This window comes from Urocitellus parryii, chromosome 1, assembly GCF_045843805.1.
Source record: "Urocitellus parryii isolate mUroPar1 chromosome 1, mUroPar1.hap1, whole genome shotgun sequence".
Classification (NCBI taxonomy): Eukaryota; Metazoa; Chordata; class Mammalia; order Rodentia; family Sciuridae; genus Urocitellus; species Urocitellus parryii.
This window is the reverse complement of record NC_135531.1, coordinates 196,922,749-196,949,654: the sequence shown is the minus strand read 5'-3', so window position 1 is coordinate 196,949,654 and position 26,906 is coordinate 196,922,749. Positions and strand designations below refer to the sequence as shown.

Below are 26,906 nucleotides of genomic sequence, written 5' to 3'. Positions count from 1 at the left end.
AAATATGTCTTGAAGAATAAGATTATATTACTACTGGTATATTCTTCATATAGGTCCTATAATCATTTGTAAGATTTTTAAATCTCAATCACTCTAAGGCCCTCTCTCATAGAATTATACTTCTTTGCACAGGATCAAGGGAATTTTTAGAAATTTGCTCACATTTGACCTATTTTTTCATGGCTATTGAATTAACATTTTAACATGGCTGAGTAGTTCCAATTTGCATTAAAGAACAATTAGTCCACTGCTTTGTGATTTATCTTTTGAAATATTAGCACAACAGAGATCTGATCCAGAATTATTTTAATATATGTTCAGTTAATTCTTCAGTATTGATGGGACTGAGTGTATGATATTAACAAGGTCAAAAATTTAAAAATATTTAAATCAATAAACTTTATAAGTATGTGCTTTTAAACATGCATATATCAACTAATATAAAGTACATTTTTATCAATTTCTTAAATTTATAGTAGGCTTTGTGGAGGATTTCAATTCTATTTTATAATCTAGGGAATAAATGTACTCAAGAATATTTATAGGTAAAGTAATATATTTAACAGGAGAAACTATATGGGGTTCTAGGTAACACTTATCTCACGCACATATAGATTAATATAGAAACTTCAGATGTGTTTATTTTGTGAATTACAAAACTACTGTTCTAAAACTATTCACTCTTCTAATTGATGTAGAAATTCAAGCCATACTAGGTGGACCGATTGAATTTCTGCTGTTTCTTTTCTAATTGTCACAGTTTCTGGTTACAAGTAGTCCTTCAAAATTTCAGTTGTGAGCATAACTCTGCTAGGGAGAACTCCTTGAGATAATTTATAATTTCATAATGAACTTAATTAAATAATCTATTTACTCTATGCTCATGAACTGTATTTTCTCTTCTAGGTATCACACTAGACAGTGAAAATAATAAACTGACTTTGTCACAGCCACTTTCCTGTGTGCATTTGTAGTCCAAAAGCAAAGCAGTTGAGTAATAGGCCTGGGCGATCTCTGACCCAATCTCTGTAACTTCCCTGTTCTGTTTAATTCTGCTTTAATATAACATGAGTTAGAGAAGAGAAACTGCAGGGTATTAGGTGGATGATAAGGTTCTGACACTGTAGGTTAATTTGGAGTGAGATATGAATGCACACTGTCTTCTGAAAAAGAGGTTAATGTAACTTAAACAAATGTATTCCCTAAGAAAGGTTAGACAAGAATATTAATTTAAATAATCCAGCTGAAAGAATATAATAGATAAGCTTATCAAAGTCAGGGGTAAAGCTTAAAGTATAAAATCAATTCCTCTATAACGACTAGCGATGGGTCACAAATCTGACTCTTTGGTTTCTTTGCAGCAAAAGCAAAGAGAGAAATATGGCCAGTTAAAATTTTATATTTTGCACATATGGTTTTTCCTGGCATGGAGTCCTGAAAGAAATTTCTCCCAGGGGTCCTTGGATAAAGAGGTCACCATATAATATACTGCTTTCTGACACTGTATCCTGGGAAGTCTAACAGGTTTCCTTATGTCTACTTCTTACAACATCTTTCATTCAAACCAAAGGCACCGTGCCAAAGCCCAATTCAGCAAAGAACATCAAGGAGGGACAAAAACACAGAAATCGGAAAATGCAGTTGTCTCATGGTTTAGCTTGATTGAGAGGTACAATTTATAATACCCATGGGCATAGATAAACCACGTAATTTTAAAGGAATTTTCTATAAATAAATATGTTCATTCAACTCCTGGCAAAATTTGGCAACAGATATGTATGATAGGTCAAGATCATTGTACTGTCATGTGTAACTAATTAAAACAAAAATATTATATATATATATATATATATATATATATATTAATCTGTAATACATATATTCCATATTTCTGACAAAAGATGAAGTTGTGATCATGGCTATTAGACAACTAAGCCAAAGACAAAACCAGTTGCTTCTTAGAAAATTTAGTGATCTGAATTTGGATTTATCTGCTACATGAAAGGGTGCATCGAGGTGTTTTAGGTAATTGCAGAATAACTAAACTTTCCCTCATAAAATTGAATGTTAAAGGTTTTCACCCTCATGGTATTACATCAAGCAATATGACGATGGTAATTTTTATTTGATTTTATTTCCTTAGTATTTCCTTAGTAATTAAATTCAATTTCCCTCTCTCGTCATTGAAAAAATATCTAAAATCTATATCCCTGCAATTTCTAATTATATGCATTGTGATTTTTTTCTGGTGAAACTTCTAGTCTTCTATTAGCAAAGCTTATCATAAATCAGGAAATAAGTGAAATAGTCTATAAAATTGTTGGATTATTTCTACTGTTTAAAACTGGTTGGGTAAATCAGTGCCACTCTGATTTGCAACTCTCCGTAGATAGGAATTAATTAGGCTATGTTTGCACATCTCTGGGTACAATTGAACCTATGTGGTTTTCTCCAGTCTTCTTTACTTCCTTCCTCTCTTTCCTTTTAATTTTTTAAGGAAAGCTATCATTTGTGCTTTCTTCACTTTATCCTTTGAGTGAGTGCCAAGGAACTTCTTGTTGGTTTTATGCCTAGGTACTGGTCCACATGTGCTTTTACAGAGTAGTTCTGGGTCACAGAGGCCTACATGGAACCACAGAGATATTGTTATAATGTGGATTGTGATCTTGGTGAGCATGCCAATAATACTGTAGATATGTCCTGAGAATACAGATTTCTTAACTGCTTTTGGTACTATTCTCTTATCTGTAATATGGAGCTGTCAGTCCTCTCAGTGTCACAAAACTTCTCTGATAATCAATAGACATACGGGTTAGGGGCTTATAAAATTATCTTTTTCATCCAATTAAGACAGTATAGCACTATTTTCCTATTAGCCAAGTTTTAATTTTAAGGCAAATATCTGAGCTTTCAACTCATTTCTTCCCCACAAATCCAGTGGTGCTCAGTGAATATTGCTATTCAAGTGATTGCTATTATGTTTAAGTTGTATAATTTAATTACAGGTCTATCGATAGACTATGTGGAAAACAAGCTTTATTGGATCAGTTCGGGAAATGGAACCATAAATAGATGCAACCTGGATGGTGGTAATTTAGAAGTAATAGAGTCAATGAAAGAAGAATTAACAAAAGCTACAGCCTTAACTATCATGGGTAAGTGTAATGATTCTATAGCTAGGATGCTTCTTATTGATTGGAGGTTGATTAATTGTGACCTATTAAAAGCTTGGGAAAGTTACTGCTGCATTAACACCAAAAACACATTAAATTGCACATCTTTATGAGAAGTTCTTTTTTTTTTTTTTTTTTTTAGCTTTAGAAAACAGACTCGTAAGTCTACCCAGATTAGGAATTTATTGCTGCTAGCAATACTAACTTTTTACCATGATTGGTTCTTGCCTTACTGTGACTGGTACTTTTTGATGGTTCTTTTCTGGCTGTATTGCAGTGTTTTGAAGAGTAAGAGTAAGCATTTTCATCATAGTACAGTCAAATTTGCTTCATTTCTGTTTTTAAAGCATAGATTCATCCACATAGATAATTTGAAAAATAAGGGAACAGGATCAATTTGGCCAATGAAAGTAAGTTAATGAAATTATTGTCTCAACCCAATAATTCATCCTTAACTTTAGAAATGAACAGAGAGGTTTTACTGATTTCATTTTCATTCCGGTGCCTTTTGTTCAGTTTTCAGGAAATAAAGGGGTCTGGAATATAAGTGATCAGGAATCTAAAAGAGAGGAATGTTTTCCTTAGAACAAATAAAGAACTTCTACCATATTGTATGGGAAACCAGTTTTTGAAATGTAAACTTTAAAAAATAATAATAATTTGCATTTTTAAAAACATATACAAGTGAATACCAATAAGAAATACTGTTTGGTGAGGATGGCTCTGTTTTTGGCAGGCTTTCAGCTAAAGTTCATGGTGAGTCAGCTATGAAGATTAATATTTTATATAAATATCAATAGTTACATTTTGTTACAGGATATCAGAAAAATTTCTTTATATTTGCAATTTCTAATGTTGTGATATAATCAGGATAACTTATACTACTATGAAAAGTCAGTTCTAATATATTTTTAAAGTTTATTTATATAGATAAGAAATTAGATCTTTTAATTTTATATATCCTATAATCTGTAATTTTAGTCCTTTGACAATTTCCCAGATTTAAAATGAGCTTTTTTTGGGAGGTAGGTTGGGTAACTAGAGATTGAACTCAGAGCACTAAACTACTAAGCTACATCCCCAGCCCTATTTTGTATTTTATTTAAAGACCAGGTCTCACTGAGTTTCTTAGCACCTTGCAGTTGCTAAGGCTGGCTTTGAACTCATGATCCTCTTGTCTCAGCCTCCCAGCCACTGGGATTACAGGGATATGCCACTGCACCAGACTAATATATGCTTTTTTTTTTTTTTTGGTAACAATTTTCATTAGTATATGTTTATGAGTAACTAGTTATTAATGGAAAAGTGTGAAAATTCATTTTCATAATCATTAACAATATCTGGCCAAAAGTAAAAAAAAAAAAAAAGTTTAGATTAAAAAGATTACATATCTTACACAAAAATTTGTGTAAGAAAGAATGAGTCTCCTTTTTTATTTTGAAGGAGAGAAAATGTATATATTAGCTAACCATTAATGGCTCAAGTGATCTCTATGTCATTTTTATAATTGGGATGTACAGATATTAACTATGTGTGCCCAGGATACAAAGTTGTGAGAATTGCTTGTGAGATGTAGGTGGAAATACTTTTTTAAAAGTTTAGTTCTGTGCAAATGTATGATTTGAAATGTTACGCCCCTTGGTTCAATCTGTTAAGCCCTCTCCAATTGTATCTCAGTGGACATTTTCAGATGTGAGATGTGATGCTGCAGCAGCTGTTTCAGTGCCTTTTTTTGTTGTTGTAGTTTTTTCTAAATTGCTCTTCAGCTCTCAGTTTTATGAAGTTTTTCTTTTCAGTTTCTTAGAACCTAAATTTTTTAAAAATAGTTTTTTCTCCTCTAGATGAGAAACTGACGTGCATAAATCAAATCAATTTAATTAATTTATTTTTTAAAAATATTTATTTTTTTTAGTTGTAGTTGGACACAACACCTTTATTTCACTTGTTTATTTTTGTATGTGGTGCTGAGGATCAAACCCAGGGTCTCGCAGGTGCGAGGCGAACACTCTACTGCTGAGCCACAACCTCAGCCCCAATTTAATTTATTTTTATTTTTAGTCTTTGGGCAATTCCTATGCCGTTCATTTAGCAACATGTTGACATTCTTCTCATGTGTGTGTCCAGAAGCTACATACACACACACACACACACACACACACACAGACATACACAAACACACATACACACACACATTGTAACTGATAGTTGTGTTATTTTAGAGTAATAGTGTATTTAGAACTGTTCTTTAACATCTATAATACTATGTTAAAATTATGTTTGTATTTCATTCAGCTTTGCCAAATTAACAAGAACATTTATTTTATGTGTATTTTTGCATATCTTAAACCACTTGAATAAAAATAAACAGATTAAACTAAAAAAGTGGTTGAATAATCACATTATGTTTTCAAAAATTGAATTCCATTATACTTTTTGAAATCAACCCAAAATAGCTAACAATCTAAAATAACCCAGTAAATTACAGGAAACCTGTTAAAAGTCAGACAAAACATTTCAAGGATATTCGTTGAATTTTAGTGAATATGTGTATATTATATATGGTGTGCAATATATAGAATTTATATATGGAAGTGTATAATAAAAATATCTATAAAAACCATGACCTTGAAGAAAAATTTAAGACTTTATTAAGGCTTATTTCCCCTAATATGAATGCTAAGACCCTGTTCTAATGAGGAAGTGAATGCTAACTTTACAGAACTTAATGATATGAATAGTTTCAAAAATGGATCAGGGAGTCCTTTTCAGCAAAAAAAAGAAAGTCAGATGTTTTTGCACACTGTCAGAATGGAAGAAAGTCTGAGTGAAATCATAATGTATATATATAATGTGTCAATGTTTTTGAATCTGATACAGCATCAGCTGTTCATGGGAACCTGCTTTTGTACAATTTAAAATCTATAACAAGTACATGGTTATATATACATACTTCCCTAGGCCACCACAATGTAATTAAACCTAAAAATGAAAATAAATACAAAAAAAAAAAAACCTATGAAGGCCTGTACTGCCAACATACTACCTGGATATGTCAAATACTTCTAGCAGTTCAGGTGTTTAAAATATAGAGAACACAACCAAAGAGAGATAAGGCAGGAATCTCTGTGAAGTTTCCTGGCAAACTCTGAACTCTCTTTTCTGTTCAGACTTCCTTTCCTTTACTCTGAAACTTTACTCTTTCTCTTTGAGAATGGAAGAAAAGGGTGATGACTGCTTCCTGCTGAGGATGAATATTATGGCCACAAAAAGGCAATAAAAAAGTAAAACAGAGCAACCTCGCACTATCCATGGGATTACTGATGATTGCAGTTACAAATGTTTAAAAAAAATTGCCTAGAGTGCTACTGAAATTATATATCCAGAAAAAAAAAAATAATTGTGCTCTGAAGGGATTCCTACATATAAGTGTATGACAGCTTCCCAGAGACACTAGATAAGCAATGGATAACAAACAACTGGGAATTGGTGTTTCACTAAAATTTAAGAGAGCTTTTCCTAAAACTAATGGAGAAATGTCTTAATACAATTTTAATCAATTATTAATCTTTGATGATTATGAATTGTAATGCTTGGGGTTCCCAGTTTTCTTGAAATAGTAAAATCGAAATAAATGAAAAGAATTTTGAAATTTTAAAGTTAGAGAAAGTAGAAGGTAATGCCCAGGCAATACCCAGATCAAAATAAAGCAATTAATTGATGATCCCATCAATCCTCAAACCCCAAGAATGAGATCATTTCAAAAATGCTTTTATATTTCTCCCCTCAAGAAGTAGAGCTTCATTTCCCTCCTATTAAGTGTGGGTTGGACTTAATGACTCCTTTTTAATAAACAGAATGAGGTAAAAGGAATAATGTGTAACTGTGGAGACAAGGTCATAAAAGGCAGAAGACTTCTTGCCCTCCTTCTTGGATCACTCACTCTGAGCAAAGCCAGCTGTCACGTTATGGGGACTACCACGAAACTCAATAGGGAAGCACACACAGCAAGAAACAAGATCTCCAGCCAACCCCAAGTCAGTCAGTCATTTCAAACCAGGAATCCTAGTCCTGGTCAGGATTTCAAAGGACTAAAACGAAAGGCAGTAAGATCAATTGCACCTCAAAGGAAACTCCGAACAAGAACCACCTACATAACTATCCCAGATTTCTGACTCTTAGAGAAATCATGTGAGAAAACAAATACTTATTGTTTTAAGATGCTAAGCTTTAGGGTAATTTGTTATATAGCAATAAATAACTAATTAATATATTACTCCATCCCCAGAGTGCTCATTTGTGAACAATCTTAAATATGAATGCTTAGTAAAGTCAGGCAGATTGTAAATATGTGAGTTCAGTCAGAGTAACATGAGGGTGAGGGAGAATGGAGTGCAGGCTTCAATAGCTGGACTCACTCTGGAGGGGTGGGAAGTGTGATAAATAGAGACGACAAGTGCCCCATGTGAGGTAGAAAACCTCTCAGCTCCACTCATTTTTACTCTAAAGAACATAAATCTTTTGTGACAAATACTTCATTAAAAGAAAAGCAAGCAACCCAGACTTTCATTTAAAAACTCACAACTTTTAAAGGTTAGAAAGTGATCATTTCTTTTTAGAAAACCACCACACAGGCTAACACACTGTATAGGCTGACTACGATGGCCAACAGTGTACAAGCCAAGACAACTGCTACCACAACTCCCTGTTGTTCATTTGGTCCTTAAACCAGTTGCCACCTCCAATTTGCTCATCCTTTATATGGTGATATTGAATTGTTGAGAGAAGAAAAGTTAAGATGGCCAATACCTAGCTGTGCCATTGCAAGGGATTTGGGGGGTGGGGGGCAGGGATTAAAACATCACTTGGGAGCCTGCAGCAGGGCCCCGGAGATCCAGGCCAACTGATTCGCGTGGCCTGCCCTGCGGCTACAGAAGGCGTGGCGCCTCAGTGAAGCCATTAATTAGCAAGCAGGGAGGTTAGGGAAGGCCATTAGGTGGAATCCCACCAGCCAAGCCCACACAGACCCTTGGGCCGAGCACGGGATCTCAGAAGGGGAAGGAAGCGGTACAGTCCCATCCCCCACAGCGGACACTCCACCGAGGCAGTCAGCGGCCACCATCCGGGAAAGCTGAAGGATACACCGCCACTCTCCTTCAGAGTGCAACATCAAAACAGCGGACACTCCATCCAGGCAGTCAGCGGCCACCATCCGGGAAAGCTGAAGAATACACCACCACTCTCCAACAGCTTGCAACATCAAAACAGCCAGCAGCAGGACCCCAGAGATCCAGGCCAACTGATTCGCGCGGCCTGCCCCGCAGCTACAGAAGGCGTGGCGCCTCAGAGAAGCCATTAATTAGCAAGCAGGGAGGTTAGGGACTGCCATTAGGTGGAATCCCGCCAGCCAAGCCCACCGCCCACGCCCGGAACAGGCCCAGCGACCTGCCAGCATTGTAGTCACGACACCCCAATTGGAATAGGGACAGAGCAGAGCCGCCTTCCACTCCCGGAACAGGCCCAGAGAGCCGCCAGCGTGGTAGACACGTCACCCCAATTGGAGTAGGGACACAGCCGCCGCCCGCACCTGCAAGGGAGACTTTTCAAGTATACAAGAGCAACATAAATAAATAGGGGGTAAATTTCAAAACACAACAGTTGCACCAAGCAGTAAGAAACGCGAGCAGTATGAAAAGACAAGGAAAGAAAGGACCACAAGCAATGCAGGTCAACTCAACTTTAGAAGAGGTAATAGCTGCAACAGATGGAATATCAGATAAAGAGTTCAGGAAATAAATGCTTCAGATGATCTGGAGTCTCAAGGAAGACATGAGACAGCAAAATCAGACAATGAAAGATCACATTGACAAACAAATCCAGGAAGTAAAAGATCAATTTCACAGGGAGATAGAGGTAATAAAAAACAAACAAATTGAAATTCTAGAAATGCAGGAAACAATAAACCAACTTAAAAACTCAATTGAGAATACTACCAGCAGAGTAGATCACTTAGAAGAGAGAACATCAGACAATGAAGACAAAGTATTTCAACTGGAAAAGAACATAGACAGCTCAGCAAGTCTGGTAAGAAACCATGAGCAGAACATCCAAGAATTATGGGACAATATCAAAAGACCAAATTTAAGAGTCATTGGGATACAGGAAGGCACAGAGCTCCATTCCAAAGGAATAAACAGTCTATTCAGTGAAATAATACGAGAAAACTTCCCAGAATTGAAGATTGAGACAGAATCCCAAATCCTAGAAGCCTACAGGACGCTGAATGTGCAAAATCATAAGAGATCCACACCTAGACACATTATAATGAAGATGTCCAACATACAGAATAAGGAGAGAATTTTAAAAGCTGCAAGAGAAAGAAAGCAGATTACATTTAGGGGTAAACCAATCAGGATAACAGCTGATCTCTCAACACAGACTCTGAAAGCTAGAAGATCCTGGAATAAAATATTTCAAACACTGAAAGACAATGGGCTCCAACCAAGAATCGTGTATCCGGCGAAATTAAGCTTCAGGTTAGAAGATGAAATTAAAACCTTCCACAATAAACAAAAGTTAAAAGAATTCGCAGCTAGAAAACCATCTCTTCAAAAAATACTTGGCAAAACATTACAGGAAGAGGAAATGGAAAATAACATTGAAAACCAACAATGGGAGGTAGGACAGTAAAGGGGGGAAAGTAGTCAAAGAGGATAACAAATCAGGTTTAGTAACATCAATAAACAAATATGGCTAGAAGAACAAACCATATCTCAATAATAACCCTAAATGTTAATGGCTTAAACTCACCAATTAAGAGACACAGGCTAGTAGAATGGATCAAAAACAAGACCCAACAATATGCTGTCTAAAGGAGACGCATTTGATAGGAAAAGATATACATAGACTGAAGGTGAAAGGTTGGGAAAAATCATATCACTCATATGGACCGCGGAAACAAGCAGGAGTGTCCATACTCATATCTAATAAAATAGATTTCAAGCCAAAGCTAATCAAAAGGGATATAGAAGGACACTTCATACTGCTCAAGGGAACCATACACCAACAAGACATAACAATCATAAATATATATGCCCCAAATAATGGTGCAGCTGTGTTCATCAAGCAAACTCTTCTCAAGTTCAAGAGTCTAATAGACCAACATACAATAATCATGGGAGACTTCAACACACCTCTCTCACCACTGGACAGATCTTCCAAACAAAAGTTAAATAAGGAAACTATAGAACTCAATAACACAATTAACAACCTAGACTTAATTGACATATATAGACTATACATCCCAACATCAAGTAGCTACACTTTTTTCTCAGCAGCACATGGAACCTTCTCAAAAATAGACCATATACTATGTCACAGGGCAACTCTTAGACAATACAAAGGGGTAGAGATAATACCATGCATCTTATCTGATCATAATGGAATGAAACTGAAAATCAATGATAAAAGAAGAAAGGAAAAATCAAGCATCACCTGGAGCATGAACAATAGGTTGCTGAGTGATCAATGGGTTTTAGAAGACATCAAGGAGGAAATTAAAAAATTCCTAGAGTTAAATGAAAACACAGACACAACATATCGGAATCTATGGGACACATTGAAAGCAGTTCTAAGAGGAAAATTCATTGCTTGGAGTTCATTCCTCAAAAAAAGAAAAAACCAAAAAATAAATGATCTCATACTTCATCTCAAAATCCTAGAAAAAGAAGAGCAAAACAACAGCAAAAGAAGTAGAAGGCAAGAAATAATTAAAATCAGAGCTGAAATTAATGAAATTGAAACAAAAGAAACAATTGAAAAAATTGACAAAACTAAAAGCTGGTTCTTTGAAAAAATAAATAAAATTGACAGACCCTTAGCCATGCTAACGAAGAGAAGAAGAGAGAGAACCCAAATTACTAGCATACGGGATGAAAAAGGCAATATCACAACAGACACTTCAGAAATACAGAAGATAATCAGAAATTACTTTGAATCCTTATACTCCAATAAAATAGAAGATACTGAAGGCATAGATAAATTCCTTGAGTCCTATGATCTGCCCAGATTGAGCCAGGAGGATATAGACAACCTAAACAGACCAATAACAATTGAGGAAATAGAAGAAACCATCAAAAGACTACCAACTAAGAAAAGCCCAGGACCGGATGGGTATACAGCAGAGTTTTACAAAACCTTTAAAGAGGAACTAACACCAATACTTTTCAAGCTATTTCAGGAAATAGAAAAAGAGGGAGAACTTCCAAATTCATTCTACGAGGCCAACATCACCCTGATTCCGAAACCAGACAAAGACACATCAAAGAAGGAAAACTACAGACCAATATCTCTAATGAACCTTGACGCAAAAATCCTCAATAAAATTCTGGCGAATCGGATTCAAATACATATCAAAAAAATTATACATCATGATCAAGTAGGATTCATCCCTGGGATGCAAGGCTGGTTTAATATACGGAAATCAATAAATGTTATTCACCACATCAATAGACTTAAAAATAAGAACCATATGATCATCTCAATAGATGCAGAAAAAGCATTCGACAAAGTACAGCATCCCTTTATGTTCAAAACGCTAGAAAAATTAGGGATAACAGGATCATACCTCAACATTGTAAAAGCAATCTATGATAAGCCACAGGCCAGCATCATTCTGAATGGAGAAAAATTGAAGGCATTCCCTCTAAGATCTGGTACAAGACAGGGATGCCCTCTCTCACCACTTCTGTTCAACATAGTCCTCGAAACACTGGCCAGAGCCATTAGACAGTCAAAAGAAATTAAAGGCATAAAAATAGGAAAAGAAGAACTTAAATTATCACTATTTGCAGATGATATGATTCTATACCTAGCAGACCCAAAAGGGTCTACAAAGAAGCTATTAGAGCTAATAAATGAATTCAGCAAAGTGGCAGGATATAAGATCAACACGCATAAATCAAAGGCATTCCTGTATATCAGCGACAAATCCTCTGAAACAGAAATGAGGACAACTACTCCATTCACAATATCCCCCCAAAAAATAAAATACTTGGGAATCAACCTAACAAAAGAGGTGAAAGATTTATACAATGAAAATTACAGAACCCTAAAGAAAGACATAGAAGAAGACCTTAGAAGATGGAAAAACATACCCTGCTCATGGATAGGCAGAACTAACATCATCAAAATGGCGATATTACCAAAAGTTCTCTATAAGTTCAATGCAATGCCAATCAAAATCCCAACAGCATATCTTGTAGAAATTGATAAAACAATCATGAAATTCATATGGAATAATAAAAGACCCAGAATAGCAAAAACAATACTAAGCAGGAAGTGTGAATCAGGCGGTATAGCGATACCAGACTTCAAACTATACTACAGAGCAATAGTAACAAAAACAGCATGGTACTGGTACCAAAACAGGCGGGTGGACCAATGGTACAGAATTGAGGACACAGTAACCAATCCACAAAACTACAACTATCTTATATTTGATAAAGGGGCTAAAAGCATGCAATGGAGGAAGGATAGCATCTTCAACAAATGGTGCTGGGAAAACTGGAAATCCATTTGCACCAAAATGAATCTGAATCCCTATCTCTCGTCGTGCACAAAAGTTAACTCAAAATGGATCAAGGAGCTTGATATTAAATCAGAGACACGGCATCTGATAGAAGAAAAAGTTGGTTATGATCTACACGCTGTGGGATCGGGCTCCAAATTCCTCAATAGGACACCCATAGCGCTAGAGTTAACAAATAGAATCAACAAATGGGACTTACTCAAACTAAAAAGTTTTTTCTCAGCAAAAGAAACAATAAGAGAGATAAACAGGGAGCCTACATCCTGGGAACAAATCTTTACTCCACACACTTCAGATAGAGCCCTAATAACCAGAATATACAAAGAACTCAAAAAATTAGACAATAAGATAACAAATAACCCAATCAATAAATGGGCCAAGGACCTGAACAGACACTTCTCAGAGGAGGACATACAATCAATCAACAAGTACATGAAAAAATGCTCACCATTGCTAGCAGTCAGAGAAATGCAAATCAAAACTACCCTAAGATACCATCTCACTCCAGTAAGACTGGCAGCCATTAGTATGGAGATTTCTCGGGAAGCTGGGAATGGAACCACCATTTGACCCAGCTATTCCCCTTCTCGGTCTATTCCCTAAAGCCCTAACAAGAGCATGCTACAGGGACACTGCTACATCGATGTTCATAGCAGCTCAATTCACGATAGCAAGACTGTGGAACCAGCCTAGATGCCCTTCAATAGATGAATGGATAAAAAAAATGTGGCATTTATACACAATGGAGTATTACTCTGCATTAAAAAATGACAAAATCATAGAATTTGGAGGGAAATGGATGGCATTAGAGCAGATTATGCTAAGTGAAGCTAGTCAATCTTTAAAAAACAAATACCAAATGACTCCTTTGATATAAGGGGTGTAAACAAGGACAGGGTAGGGACGAAGAGCTTGAGAAGAATATTTACAGTAAACAGGGATAAGAGGTGGGAGGGAAAGGGAGTGAGAAGGGAAATTGCATGGAAATGGAAGGCGATCCTCAGGGTTATACAAAATGTCATATAAGAGGAAAGGAGGGGTAAGACAAGAGAATACAAATGGAAGAAATGATTTACAGTAGAAGGGGTAGAGAGAGAAAAGGGGAGGGGAGGGGAGGGGAGGGGGGATAGTAGACAATAGGACAGACAGCAGAATACATCAGACACTAGAAAGGCAATATGTCAATCAATGGAAGGGTAACTGATGTGATACAGCAATTTGTATACGGGGTAAAAGCGGGAGTTCATAATCCACTTGAATCAAACCGTGTAATATGATGTATTAAGAACTATGTAATGTTATGAACGACCAATAAAAAAAAAAAAAAAACATCACTTGGCAGAGCTGGCATCATTTACAGAAGAGAAAGGGCTTCTCTTATAGAGGACAGTTTATATGATTTCTCTCCAAGGTTTTATGATCCTCTCTGGCCAGACCTTGTATTCTGCCTAAGTATATGAAGAAGAAGAACACACCAACATGAGGCCTACCTCTTAACTGAGTAGAGTTAGTACCACCAACTCTTGGCAAAGAAATGCAATTGGTAGATGTGGATCTTGCATCCCTACCAACAAAGATTATTCAATGACATTTATTCTTTAATTCATCAAGAAATGTGTACTATTGCCTACCGTATGTGTCAGCCACTGATGTATATAGTGGCAAGAATACGGACTTCATCAAGGCTTCACAGTAGCATGGAGGAGAGACAATAAAGAAGATAAATAATAAAACATATAGCCTGATAGTTAAGTGTAAGTGGAAAATAACTGAGCAAAAAGATAAGGAAATACATGTGGTAGGGATGAAATATTAGATGGAGTAGGCAAAAAAAAATCATTAATATAGTAACCACTGGGTAAAAATTTGAAGAAATAGCAAGGGGAGTTTGAAGGAATGCTGTGTGAACTAACAAGAACTGCTTCAGTTTTTTGCTTATTTTGCAGTTTTTATGTCATCGTTAAGTGCTTTCATTTAAAAAAATATAAAAGATATATAATTACATTGAAATAAATCTTTCCGTATGATTTCTGTAGCTTACCAGGTTAGACATATTTTAAGTTTGTGAAAATTCAAACAGAGGTTTTTTTGTGTGCTTCATCTGCTCTCCAGTGACTTGGCAAGTTCACTTGGTCAGATGTGATTGACACTTTGTATACAATGACTGTTTGATGAGACTTTTAACACCTTTCAGGTTCCTGACTAGCCTACAACTTTGAACATCAAATTCTTCCCCATTTCTAAAGGTGCTCTTGTTGATTGTCTTTTCTCAACTGTCAGACTTTGCTAACACAATAGCTTCTGCTTTCAAAAAGAATAGCTGGTAGCTCCAAAGTGACATCTACCACTGTTTCTCTTAGATATTTTTTTCTCAGTATTTAGTCAGTTCTTAAGAGATTTTTCTTTTATAAGTGTACTTCAGGTTCATGACATAATGATACTCTAAAACAGCTTCCTACATGGTTTTGAAGGAGTTTGTGTAATGAAATAGTGTATAGTTAACTATGTAACTATGTAACTGATGGACACTTAGCTTTCAGATACAGGCCTTTTTTGTTTCTTTTTATTCACCTTATTCTCACATTTTTGAACATTGCCCTATTTATCAGTACCTGCCTGAGTTAATGAAGTAAACGAAAATTAATCAAGCTTTACTTTACTATTAAGTGCCTTTGTGAGAAGGAGGCTAAAACTGTTCATTAAAAATTAGGATTTATCGGTTGTTTGTGGATTTTGATGTGCTATTCCTTTTCTCTTTCTACATATATAGTGTGAGAGCAGACTGCCTATATTATGTTTATATTGGAGAGAAAATTATAAAAATCAACTCATGAAGCTGAGAGAAAATATCCATATAAAACAAATGTAATGGCAAAGATAGGCTTTTTGTTCATTGGAGAAAAGTAAATGGAATTCAGATAACGTCAGTTTATTTGCATTTTGTGCTTTTAGAGTATGAAAGAAAAGACTTAGTAGGATATACCAACCATAGATTACAAGAAAAATACATATATTAAACAAATATGAAGTCCTATGTCTATGAGAAAATTATTAAAATTTGTGGATTTCATGCTCAAAAATGGTTTAATCACAGTTATCCCGATGAAGTCCATCACAATGTGTAGTGTAGTAATAATCAAGATTTTTTTTTTAAGCCAGAAGTTTGAGTCCTCAGTAGTTCTAAGTCTATGAGATTGTGTTCAACTCTTCCCTCCACCCTCACACTTCTGAGCTACTATTCATTATTCTCTTCTAGTCTATTGTATGTACTGTTATTACCATTTAAATTTCATTGTGTATCTAATTTTGTTGTTAATATTTATTTTGGTGTATGATCTGTGGGTATTATATTAACCGTTACATTTATAGATAAGGATTCCAAAATTATTATTGCATTTTATTCTTGATGATCAAGGGTATACATTTATATATATATATATATATATATATATATATATATATATATATATATATGTACACTTATGTCTTTGGGTTTTTGTAACAAAATGTTATAGACTGGCTTATAAAAATAGTAAATTATTTTTTTTTTCTCACAGTTCTAGAGTCTGAAAGTCTGGGATTAGGGTACTACAATGATCAGGTTCTCATGAAGGCCTTCCGGACTGCAGACTGTTGACTTCTTATATTTTCAGAATGGAAAGTAAATGAGAAAGAAAAGGAGCAAGACAATGAGACTTTCTGGGGCCCCTTTTACACGGGATTAATCCTATCTATCTATGGGGGCTCTACCCCGTGAACTAATTACCTCCCACATGCCTTGCTTCCTAGAGCCATAACACTAGGGCTAGGGCGCCAACATGTGAATTGTGGGGGGTCACATTCAGTCCAGTATATAGATGCTCATCTATCCATTATGCATACACTTTTATCTATTTATCTATCTATCTACATACATATATATAAATTTTTATATATGTATAAAGATACACATATATATAAATTAACACAAATGAATTAGGAGTCCTCATTATATGATTAACTCATGGGCATTTAGGATTAAATAGAGATAAAATTATTTTATCAAGTAGGAAAATTATATTTTAGGTAATAACCAACCACATAATTTGGGACAGTCAGTGAATTCTAGGCCTTCATTTTCTAGTCTGTGAAATTGTGAAGCTTGAAAACAGCAGCTACTGTGTTTTAATCTTGCCTGAGTTTATTCATGATGCATTGATCCAGGGTGCAAGAAGTAGTTTTATTTGATTTATTTTTGTGTGTGGTTGTGGGGATTGAATTCAGTGTTTTTTATATGCTAGGTAAGTACTCTATCACTGAAAGTACTTTTAAATAAAGTGGTTGAATCAACATAGAGGAGATGATAAAAATTAAAAAGATACATTTAATTTGTGAAGTTTATCCAAATTTCTATTAACCTGTTTTACAAATTAGGCAAAATAATTTAATTTTAAATTTTAGTTCAAAATTTGGTGGGTGTTTACAAAAGAAAATTGGTAAGTTCTTGTCCTTGAATAGGTTTGTACTTTCTTTAAGCATCTGTTACAATCACTAACACCCATCCAATCTTAGAATGTATTGCAATTGGCCAAGAATTTCTGTGCGGAACCTTGAGCCACAGTTAAAAAAAAAAAAAAAAAAAAGAGTTTATATTATTATAAAAGTTTATATAATTACCATGAATACTTAATCTCTCTGAGCTGGAATTTTATGTTATCAGCCCAACTTAATTATATTACACTATTGATCTGTTTCAAGAAGCAATTTGCCAGAAGTAAGCATAATAAGTAAATATCAGAGAGATATTTATTTTTGGCTACTATTGGGATCTACAGAGGAAGGGAAACAGGCATGTTCTCCATGTATTTTCAGTCTTTTGTCAGAAATAGATAAATAGATTTAGCCCTATAATAAGTGAAAATTGGCTTCTGTTGATTTGATTATGTACAAGATATTTGTTTTAAATCAATGTTAACAAACTAACCTAATTATCTGTCCTTTAGGGAGCCCTTGAAAGGTTTTAGCAAATCTAACCCATAAGGACATTTGTTCATACTTTATTTGGGCTTACCTCACAAACTCAAATTCATCATGATAGCTGCTATGAAGATTCACAGCACATGGATAATTTGCTCATGGGAAAATAAAGGCTGTCAGATTAAAATGCTCTTAGACATCATCTGAATATCAGAGAATGTCATATCCATTTGCTTAAGAATGAATACAGTGTTAATATTGTTGGGGATTAATTGTTTCAAATGCTCCCACTAGACTTTCTGTGACAAAGCCTAACCTCTCTGCTAACTGAAAGACTCTTGAGTCACAGTTAATGGCAAAAATTAATTTCCACCTATAACACAAGCTCTCAGCTGGTTTCTCAATGTAACACTCTTAAAATTTATACCTGTATTCTATTTCAGCAAGATATTATTTAGCATGATAAATAATTATGACTTATTAAATATAAAGCATGTCTAGTATTCAATTTTCATACTTGTTATGAATTTCATCAGATATATACTTTAGAAACTATGATAGACAAATTAAAAATAGACATATAATAAACAACCTAGTAAGACTGGCATGCAGAAATCATCAACTCTTTTTTCTACTTTACTTGCTAAGATAAATTACTATGGCAAGTTGTCATGACATCTATGGAACATTATAAATGATGACAAGTGACAAGCTGGGGGTCTGAGGCACTTAATCTTGTTAAGATCCGAAGACTGAGCTCTTGCAGGTTCTCACTGAAATCTAGTCTGAAAGGATTCTATATGGTGCCTTTTAGCAGTGGGGCATCTGATAACTTGGAAGTTCTTTCCTGTAATAGTCCACCTTAAGGAGTTATTTCTTCTGTTTTATATGATGCAAATCCATTTTATATGTTGTCAAATGTAGATTTTATTTTATGAAAGATCACTAAATTTCTCTCTCCCTCTAAATGCGAAAAGGGCTAAAACTTAAGATTTCAAAGAATCTTTGCTCTTATGAGATCCCCCTCTTATTTCCTTAAAAAAAAAAAATTCTCCTTTTCTATCTACATAGAAAAGACCTACCTTAGGTCTCCATCTTTCTATCTTTTTTTTTCTTTCTTCCTCTCTTCCTTTTTTCTTTTTCTTGGCAATTTTTTAATGAGATAAAAGCTTTAATTTTCTACATTCTCATTTCCTGAAAGTAATTGAGCCAAGTACATTCTGAAACGTCTGTTACTCCTTTGGGTGTCAACTATGACCCACAGAAACACAGGAATTTTGAGAAGTGCCCAGCAGAATATAAACAATGCATCTTTTTTATTGTTGTTATTAGTGGATGAGGTTCTTCTAAGTTGCCAGGCTAGGCTTGAATTAATGATCCTCCTGTCTCGGCCAAGTTGCTGGGATTACAGGCATGTGCCACCATACTTGGATCCAAAGTAACTCCCAAACATACCTATTATAGTTTCAATATGATTTGAGTATATATTATAGTTTCAATATGATTTAAGTTGTGAATTAAATTGATGATGATCAATCATCATCATTAAATTTGATAAACATTGTCTTGCTATGAAGCAAAAAGACAATAGACGAAAATTGACTACACTTTGTCAAGGATTAAGTAGTATGAGGGAACAAGGAAAGTTGTAGGATAATACACGGGATTCAAAACACTATCAGGTGGGGAAGATAGACTGATACACATACAAATAAACCTTACAGTGAAGGGTGCAGCTTGCCCAGGTTGAAGCTGCTATGCCCTTTCTCTTTCCCGTCTTCTAAAAAAAGCGATCTGTTGAAAATTACCCCTTTGAGGACTTTGAAATAAACTCAAATTTATAAGGTTGACTCTCATCTGTTTCCTCTATTGTAAAAAAAAAAAAAAAAAAAGAATGTAATGCCAGAATACAACATAAATCAAAATCAAGGGGAAAATAATTTTTAAAAAATCAATGCACAAATGCTTAGGTACAACCAGATTTGATCAAACCAATGCCTTTACTATGTAAAGAATCTCTGGCAATGAAATCAGTAAAAACTTACTGACCCAAGAGTGCTGTGTTGGAAACTCTGGAATAACCATTAGAATTGATGATGGTTTTACTTTTCTGAAATGGTGAAAACCATCTTTAGTAGTAAACATTTTAGTAACAAACCTGTAGAATAGGCCTTGTAGTTCAATATAAAATAGAATGCAGTTATGGGTTCAGAGATGTCTATTGATACAGCTGATATTCCCAGTAGTCATGTAGGAAATAGAACAATTTTTATTTTCAGTATGCTGCAAAGTGTACTGAAGGGGTCTCATACTTGACCCCTTGCCTGCTAAATGTCACTGATACTCCCTGGTGTATTTTGGTTTTGTTTCTTTTAGTTTTTCAGTACTGGGTATCTCTCTGGGGATTTTGGTAACTATAATGATCCTAGAATCTTCGTTAATTCCCTCAAGGGAAAAAACACTGTCCACTGATAACTTCTGCAAAATTGCTCATTGAGTAGAATGAAATTGAATTCCAGCTTCTGAAATAACTTCTCCTCTAATGTTCTATTTTCAGCTGTAATTCTGTAATTTCTCCAGACACTCAGCCTTGAGCTCAGAGGGAACAAGACTGGTTTCCTTCCTTGATCTTCAAATATATTTTGATTTCTATGTTTTGCTTTCTTTTAAATACGATTAAAACCATTCTTATTTTGTTGTTGTTTTGAATCATGTATGTGTTTTCTTTTCCAAGTCTAGTTAAATATTTAATAACTTCTTGTCTGAGCTACAGCAGTAGCCTTTAAGTTTGTTTCTCAATCTGTATCTGCGGTCTGCAAACTCCCATGACATGCTGTCATGGGATGTACAGTGGCACCACTAGTTTAGTCACTGTCAGAAGCTGAAATTGAGGCAACTGACTCTGAAATGCTCATTTTGCCTCATTTTTATTCCCTAAATCTTTTTTCCCAGCATTATTATTCTTGCCTGATAAATAAAGAAACTTAGGGTTAGAAACATTTATTATAACTCAGTACCATGAAACTTAAGCTCCAGTATCCTGGCTCAAGTCAAGTACTATTTCCACTAAAGAGAGCATCTTCACTTTTCACAACTCTATCTTACTTTTCTCTCCTGTACCCTTTCTTCTGTCAGATGCCTTTCTGTTGCTGGTGTCTTGACTGCCTTCCAATGGGTGATATACCATCCACCCTTTAAGACATAGCTCAATTTTTCCCCAGTATGATTTGAAATCTTTCCCTCCTCTGAACCTATTTGTATTTTTGCTGATATAATGTAATTTTTTTTTTTTTTGGTGCTGGGGATTTACACATGTGACCTCATGTATGCTATATAAATGCTTTACCCCTGAGCTGTATGTAATGAGTCCTGGAATATTTTTGTTTGTTTGTTTCTTATAATTTTCAGATGCAAATATGTCACAATTCACCATAACTTGGGACCATATTTTATTGACTCATGACTCTCATCAAGGTGCTTTGTATTTAATAATTTTCAGTAATTATGAGAACATTTGAATAAATGAAATAATGACCATTTAGACGCAAAAACATCTACCACTGTGATCAAAGTATGTTGCTGGTGAAAGTGTAATCTAGCAAAATATTTATAAAGGTTCAACACAGCCATAAATACATTGATGAATTGAAATAATTATTAAAATAAATATTAAAATAAAAATTTAAAAATAAGGATTGGAACTAAAAAGGAACAAAATTGAACAACATGATTGATATTTAAAATATAGTCAGTCATCTCTGTCACATATTATATGTACATAGAAAAACAAGAAAAGAAGACTTTTATTGGATGATGCCTGTTTTTAAAGAAGCTAAACAGCTTAATGGAAGCATAGGAAATCCAAAAAAACAAAAACAAAAAACAAACAACAACAACAAAAATAGAAGTGAAAGACTTCGAAACAAAACAAAACTTTGGTATTTGGAATGTTTTGAGTTAGTGAAGATAGCCTCACATTTGGGCCTAAAAGCATTTTTCTGCTTAATATTATAGTCACAATTATAAATAAATAAATAAAACATTATAGAATTTAATTTACAAATCTTAACTCCTATATTTCTTACAGCAGTCCCATGAGAGATGTGCCATGAGCCGTTCTCCCAGATGAGGCTCAGTTAATTGTGTTAGCCCAAGTTAATTGTATAAGGTTACATAGTTAATAAATAGCATATCACACTTTCTAATTTATTAGGCTTATATTTTAAATTCTATAATTCTTCTAGGAATTTGTCCTGTAGGAACACTCAAACTAAATTATGTTCTCTTTGAGATGTATGCAAAGAATATTCTTTACATAAATACTTGAAATAACAAAAGTAAAATAAAACGAACCCTACACGCCCATTATAAAAGACAACCCAATGACTCACAGATTCGTTTGTATATCTCTGTAGTGAATCCTTGCATGTATATCCATATAATGAAATATTATGCAGTTATTAAAAATGAGGTTGTCTTAACTTGGGTAGCCATAACAAAATGCCATAGTATAGATGGCTTAAATAATATAAATTTATTTCCTTAGAGTTCTGGAGGCTGGAAAGTAGAAGATCAAGTTGGAGGCTGATTCAGTTCCTTATAAGGATTCTCTTAGTCCTTTGTGACATTTTTGCTTCACATAGAAAGAAGGAAACAAAATGTTCATTGTTTCTAACATACCCATCACAAGAACCCCACCCTCATGACCTCATCTAAAACTAATTACCTCCAAAGATCTGTTTTCAGATAATACTATACTAGAAATTATGGCTTCAGCATAAAAATGGGGCAAAGCAGTGGTGGATATAATCAGTCCACAGCACATTTGTATTTTGACTGATTGATTGATTATCCAAAATATACTTTTAATTGTAAATAGCTAGGTTTTGAAAGCTGGTAAAGATTTCTTCAATTTTTATCACATGTATACATTACATTAATAATATGTTCCTAACCCCTGTGTTGTAGTATTTATTTTAGTAACTATTATTTGGAGAACATCCACTCTATTCTGGACAATTTACACAAATTAATGCTAATAGACATAGTAACCATGTAATGGAGTTTAAATGACTCCTGTGTTAGTTCTGAAAACCATGAAATGCCCAAATTCAAAAATGGGTCTTTAACAAAAATCTCTGTAACTCCAAAGCTAGAGTTATTCCTACTATGCTAGTGATTCTGAACCCTAGATAATGTTTCCTACCAGGGAAGTTTCCAGACATTTTGGACTGTGACAACTGTAGGGATAAAGGTCCACTATTGTCATCTAGTGGGTAGAGAGTAGGAACTGGTCAACATCATACCAGGTCCAGGACAGTTCCCAATAATAAATATTTGTGTCAAAATGTCAAAATACCCAAGGTTGAGAAACCCTCACTATTCCAAAAAGACTTCTCCAATCCTCATAAGCTAATCCATCTATGACAACTATTATTAAGACTGAAAGTCTATCACATGTTTTGGTTAACACAGAATCATTTTAATTGGGTTTTGGTGACTTTGGCTTGTAATCTTATGGATTTTGGAACCTAAGGTAAGAGGATCACAAGTTTGAGTCCAGTCTCGACAACTTAATGAGACCCTGTTGCAAATATAAAATGAAAAGGACTGGGGATGGAACTCAGTGTTACAGAACCTTTGAGTTCTATCCCTAATACCAAAAAAGGAAAAAGAAAAGGAGAAAAAAAAAGAATAAAGACAGACTTTTAAAAATAAATAAAACACATGATTTTAAATTTTTCATTTATATATGACAGAGAAATACATTATCATTCATATTACAAATATTGAGCACATTTTTTTTATATCTCTGGTTGTATACAAAGGATTTTCGCACCAATTCTTGTCTTCATACATGTACTTTGGATAATAACATTCATCATATTCCACTATCATTTGTAACCCCACGTGCCTCCCCTTCCCACTGTGCCCTATCTAGAATTCATCTAATGCTCCCATGCTCCCCCTCTCCACCCCACTATGAATCAGCATCTTTATATCACAGAAAACATTCAGCATTTGGTTTTTTGGGATTGGCTTACTTCACTTAGCATTATCTCCTCCGACTCCACTCATTCACCTCCAAATGCCACGATTTTACTCTCTTTTATTGCTGAATAATATTCCATTGTGTATATATGCCACATTTTTTTATCCATTCATCTATTGAAGGGCATCAAGATTGGTTCCACAGTTTAGCTCTTGTGAATTGTGCTGCTGTAAACATTGATGTGACTGTGTCCCTGTAGTATGCTATTTTTGAGTCCTTCGGGTATAGACCAAGGAGAGGGATAGCTGGGTCAAATGGTTGTTCCATTCCCAGTTCTCCAAGAAATCTCCACACTGCTTTCCATATTGGCTACACCAATTTGCAGTCTTACCAGCAGTGTATGAGTGTACCTTTTCCCCCACATCCTCACCAACACTTATTGTTGGTTGTATTCATAATAGCTGCCATTCTGACTGGAGTGAGATGAAATCTTAGAGTAGTTTTGATTTGCATTTCTCTAATTGCTAGCAATGATGAACATTTTTTCATATATTTGTTGATTCATTGTATATCATCTTCTGAGAAGTGTGTGTTCGGATCATTGGCCCATTTATTCATTGTGTTTTTTTTTAATATCCTAGAGATTAGTGCTCTATCTGATGTGTGAAGGGTAAAGATTTGCTCCTAAGTCGTAGGCTGTCTCTCTTTTCACCTCACATATTGTTTCTTTTGCTCATGAAATGCCAAGTTCAAAGAAGAAGAATTTGAATTCATCCTATTTATTGAATCTTGATTTTAATTCTTGTGCCAAAGGAGTCTTATTAAGGAAGTTGGGGCCTAATTCCACATGATGGAGATTAGGGCCTACTTTTTCTCCTATTAGAAGCAGGGTCTCTGGTTTTATTCCTAGGTCCTTGATCCATTTTGAGTTGAGTTTTATGCATAGTGAGAGATAAGGGTTTAATTTCATTTTGTTGCAAGTAGATTTCCAGTTCTCTCAGCATCATTTGTTGAAGAGGCTATCTTTTCTCCAATGCATGTTTTTGGCACCTTTGTCTAATATAGGATAATTGCAATTTTGTGGGTTAGTCTCTGTGTCCTCTGTTCTATACCATTAGTCTACCAGCTTGTTTTGGTACCAATACCATGCTGTTTTTGTTGCTATATCTCTCTATATATGCTACCTGCTTCACTCTTCCTGCTAAGGATTGGTTTAGCTATTCTGGGTCTCTTATTTTTCCAGATGAATTTCATGACAGTTTTTTCCCATTTCTATGAGGAATGTCATTGGGATTTTGATTTCCATTGTATTAAATCTGTATAATGCTTTTGGTAGTATGGTCATATTGATAATATAAATTCTGCCTGTCCAAGAACAAGGTAGACCTTTCCATCTTCTAAGGTCTTCTTTGGTTTCTTTCTTTAGGGTTCTGTAATTTTCATTATATAGATCTTTCACCTCTTTCCTTAAGTTGCTTCCCAACTATTTTATTTATTTTTTTTTGAGGCTATTGTAAATGTGGTAGTTTTCCTCTTTTCCCTTTCCAAGGATTTGTCACTAATATACAGAAATGCTTTTGATATATGAGTGTTGATTTTATATCCTGCTACATTGCTGAATTCATTTACTAGTTTTACAAGTTTTCTGGTGGAACTTGTTGGGTCTTCTAGGCATAGAATCACATCATTAGCAAATAGCGCCAATTTGAATTTTTCTTTTCCTATGTGTATCCCTTTAATTTCTTTCATCTGTTTAATTGTTCTGGCAGTGTTTCAAGAACTATGTTAAATAGAAGTGATGAAAGAGGGCATCCCTGTCCTGTTCCAGTTTTTAAAATGAATGCCTTCAATTTTTCTCCATTTAGACTGATGTTGGCCTGAGGCTTAGCATAGATAGCCTTTATCATGTTGAGATATATATTCCTGTTATCCCTAAGTTTTCTAGTGCTTTGAACATGAAGCAGTGCTGTAGTTTTTAAATGCTTTTCCTGCATCTTCTGAGACGATCATATGATTCTTATCTTTAAGTCTATTGATATGATAAATCACATTTACTGATTTTCATATGTTGAACCAACTTTGCATCCCTGGGATGACTCCAATTTGATCATGATACACCATCTTTTTGATATGTCTTTGTATTCAGTTTGCCAGAATTTTATTGAGAATTTTTGCATCTATGTTCATTAGAGATATTGGTCCAAAGTTTTCTTTCTTTGATATGTCTTTGCCTGGTTTTGTACTCAAGGTGATATTGGCCACATAGAATAAGTTTGGAAGTGCTCCTTCTTTTTCTATTTCCTAAAATAAATTGAAGAGTATTGGTATTAGTTCTTCTTTAAAGGTCTTGTAGAACTCGGCTGTGTATCCATCCCGTCCTGGGCTTTTGTTGGTTGGTAGGCTTCTGATGATATCTTCTATTTCATCACTTGATATTGGTCTGTTTAAATTGTGCATATTATCCTGATTCAATTTGGGCAAATCATTTGACTTAAGAAATTTGACAGTGCCTTCGATATTTTCTATTTTATGGAGTACAAGTTTTCAAAAGAATTTCTAATTATCTTCTGTATTTCTGTAGTGTCTGTTGTGATATTTTCTTTTTCATCACATATGTTAGTGATTTGAGTTTTCTGTCTCCTTCTCTGCATTAGCATGGCTGAGGGTGTGTCAATTTTATTTTTTCAAAGAACCAACTTTTTGTTCTGTCAATTGTTTTCAATTGTTTCTTCTGTTTAAATATCATTGATTTCAGCTCTGATTTTAATTATTTCATGTCTTCTACTTATTTTGGTGTTGATTTGCTCTTTTTTTTTCTAGGGCTTTGAGATGTAACGTTAAGTCATTTATTTGTTGACTTTTTCTTCATTTAAGGAATGAACTCCATGTAATGAACTTTCCTCTTAGAACTGCTTTCATAGTATTCCAAAGGTATTTATATGTTGTATCTGTGTTCTCCTTCACCTCTCCAATTTTTTAAATTTCCTCCTTGATGTCTTCTGCAACCCATTTTTCATTCAGTAGCATATTATTTAGTCTCCAGGTTTTGGAGTTGCTTTTGTTTCTTATTTTATCATTGACTTCTAATTTCATTCCATTATGATCTGATAGAATGAAGGGCAGTATCTCTACTCTTTTTAATTTTGCTAAAAGTTGTTTTGTGCCATAATATATGGTCTATTTTAGAGAAGAATCCATG

General features: G+C 34.6%; 1 protein-coding gene across 1 annotated transcript in view; it reads left to right on the top strand.

Annotated features, from left to right (window-relative positions):
* Nucleotides 1-26,906, top strand: part of Lrp1b (LDL receptor related protein 1B) — a 1,492,917-nt gene that overhangs the window by 916,645 nt on the left and 549,366 nt on the right. The window contains exon 32 of the mRNA XM_077794359.1: nucleotides 3,006-3,155. Coding sequence (XP_077650485.1) covers nucleotides 3,006-3,155 — 150 coding nt within the window. The remainder of the gene's footprint in view (nucleotides 1-3,005; nucleotides 3,156-26,906) is intronic.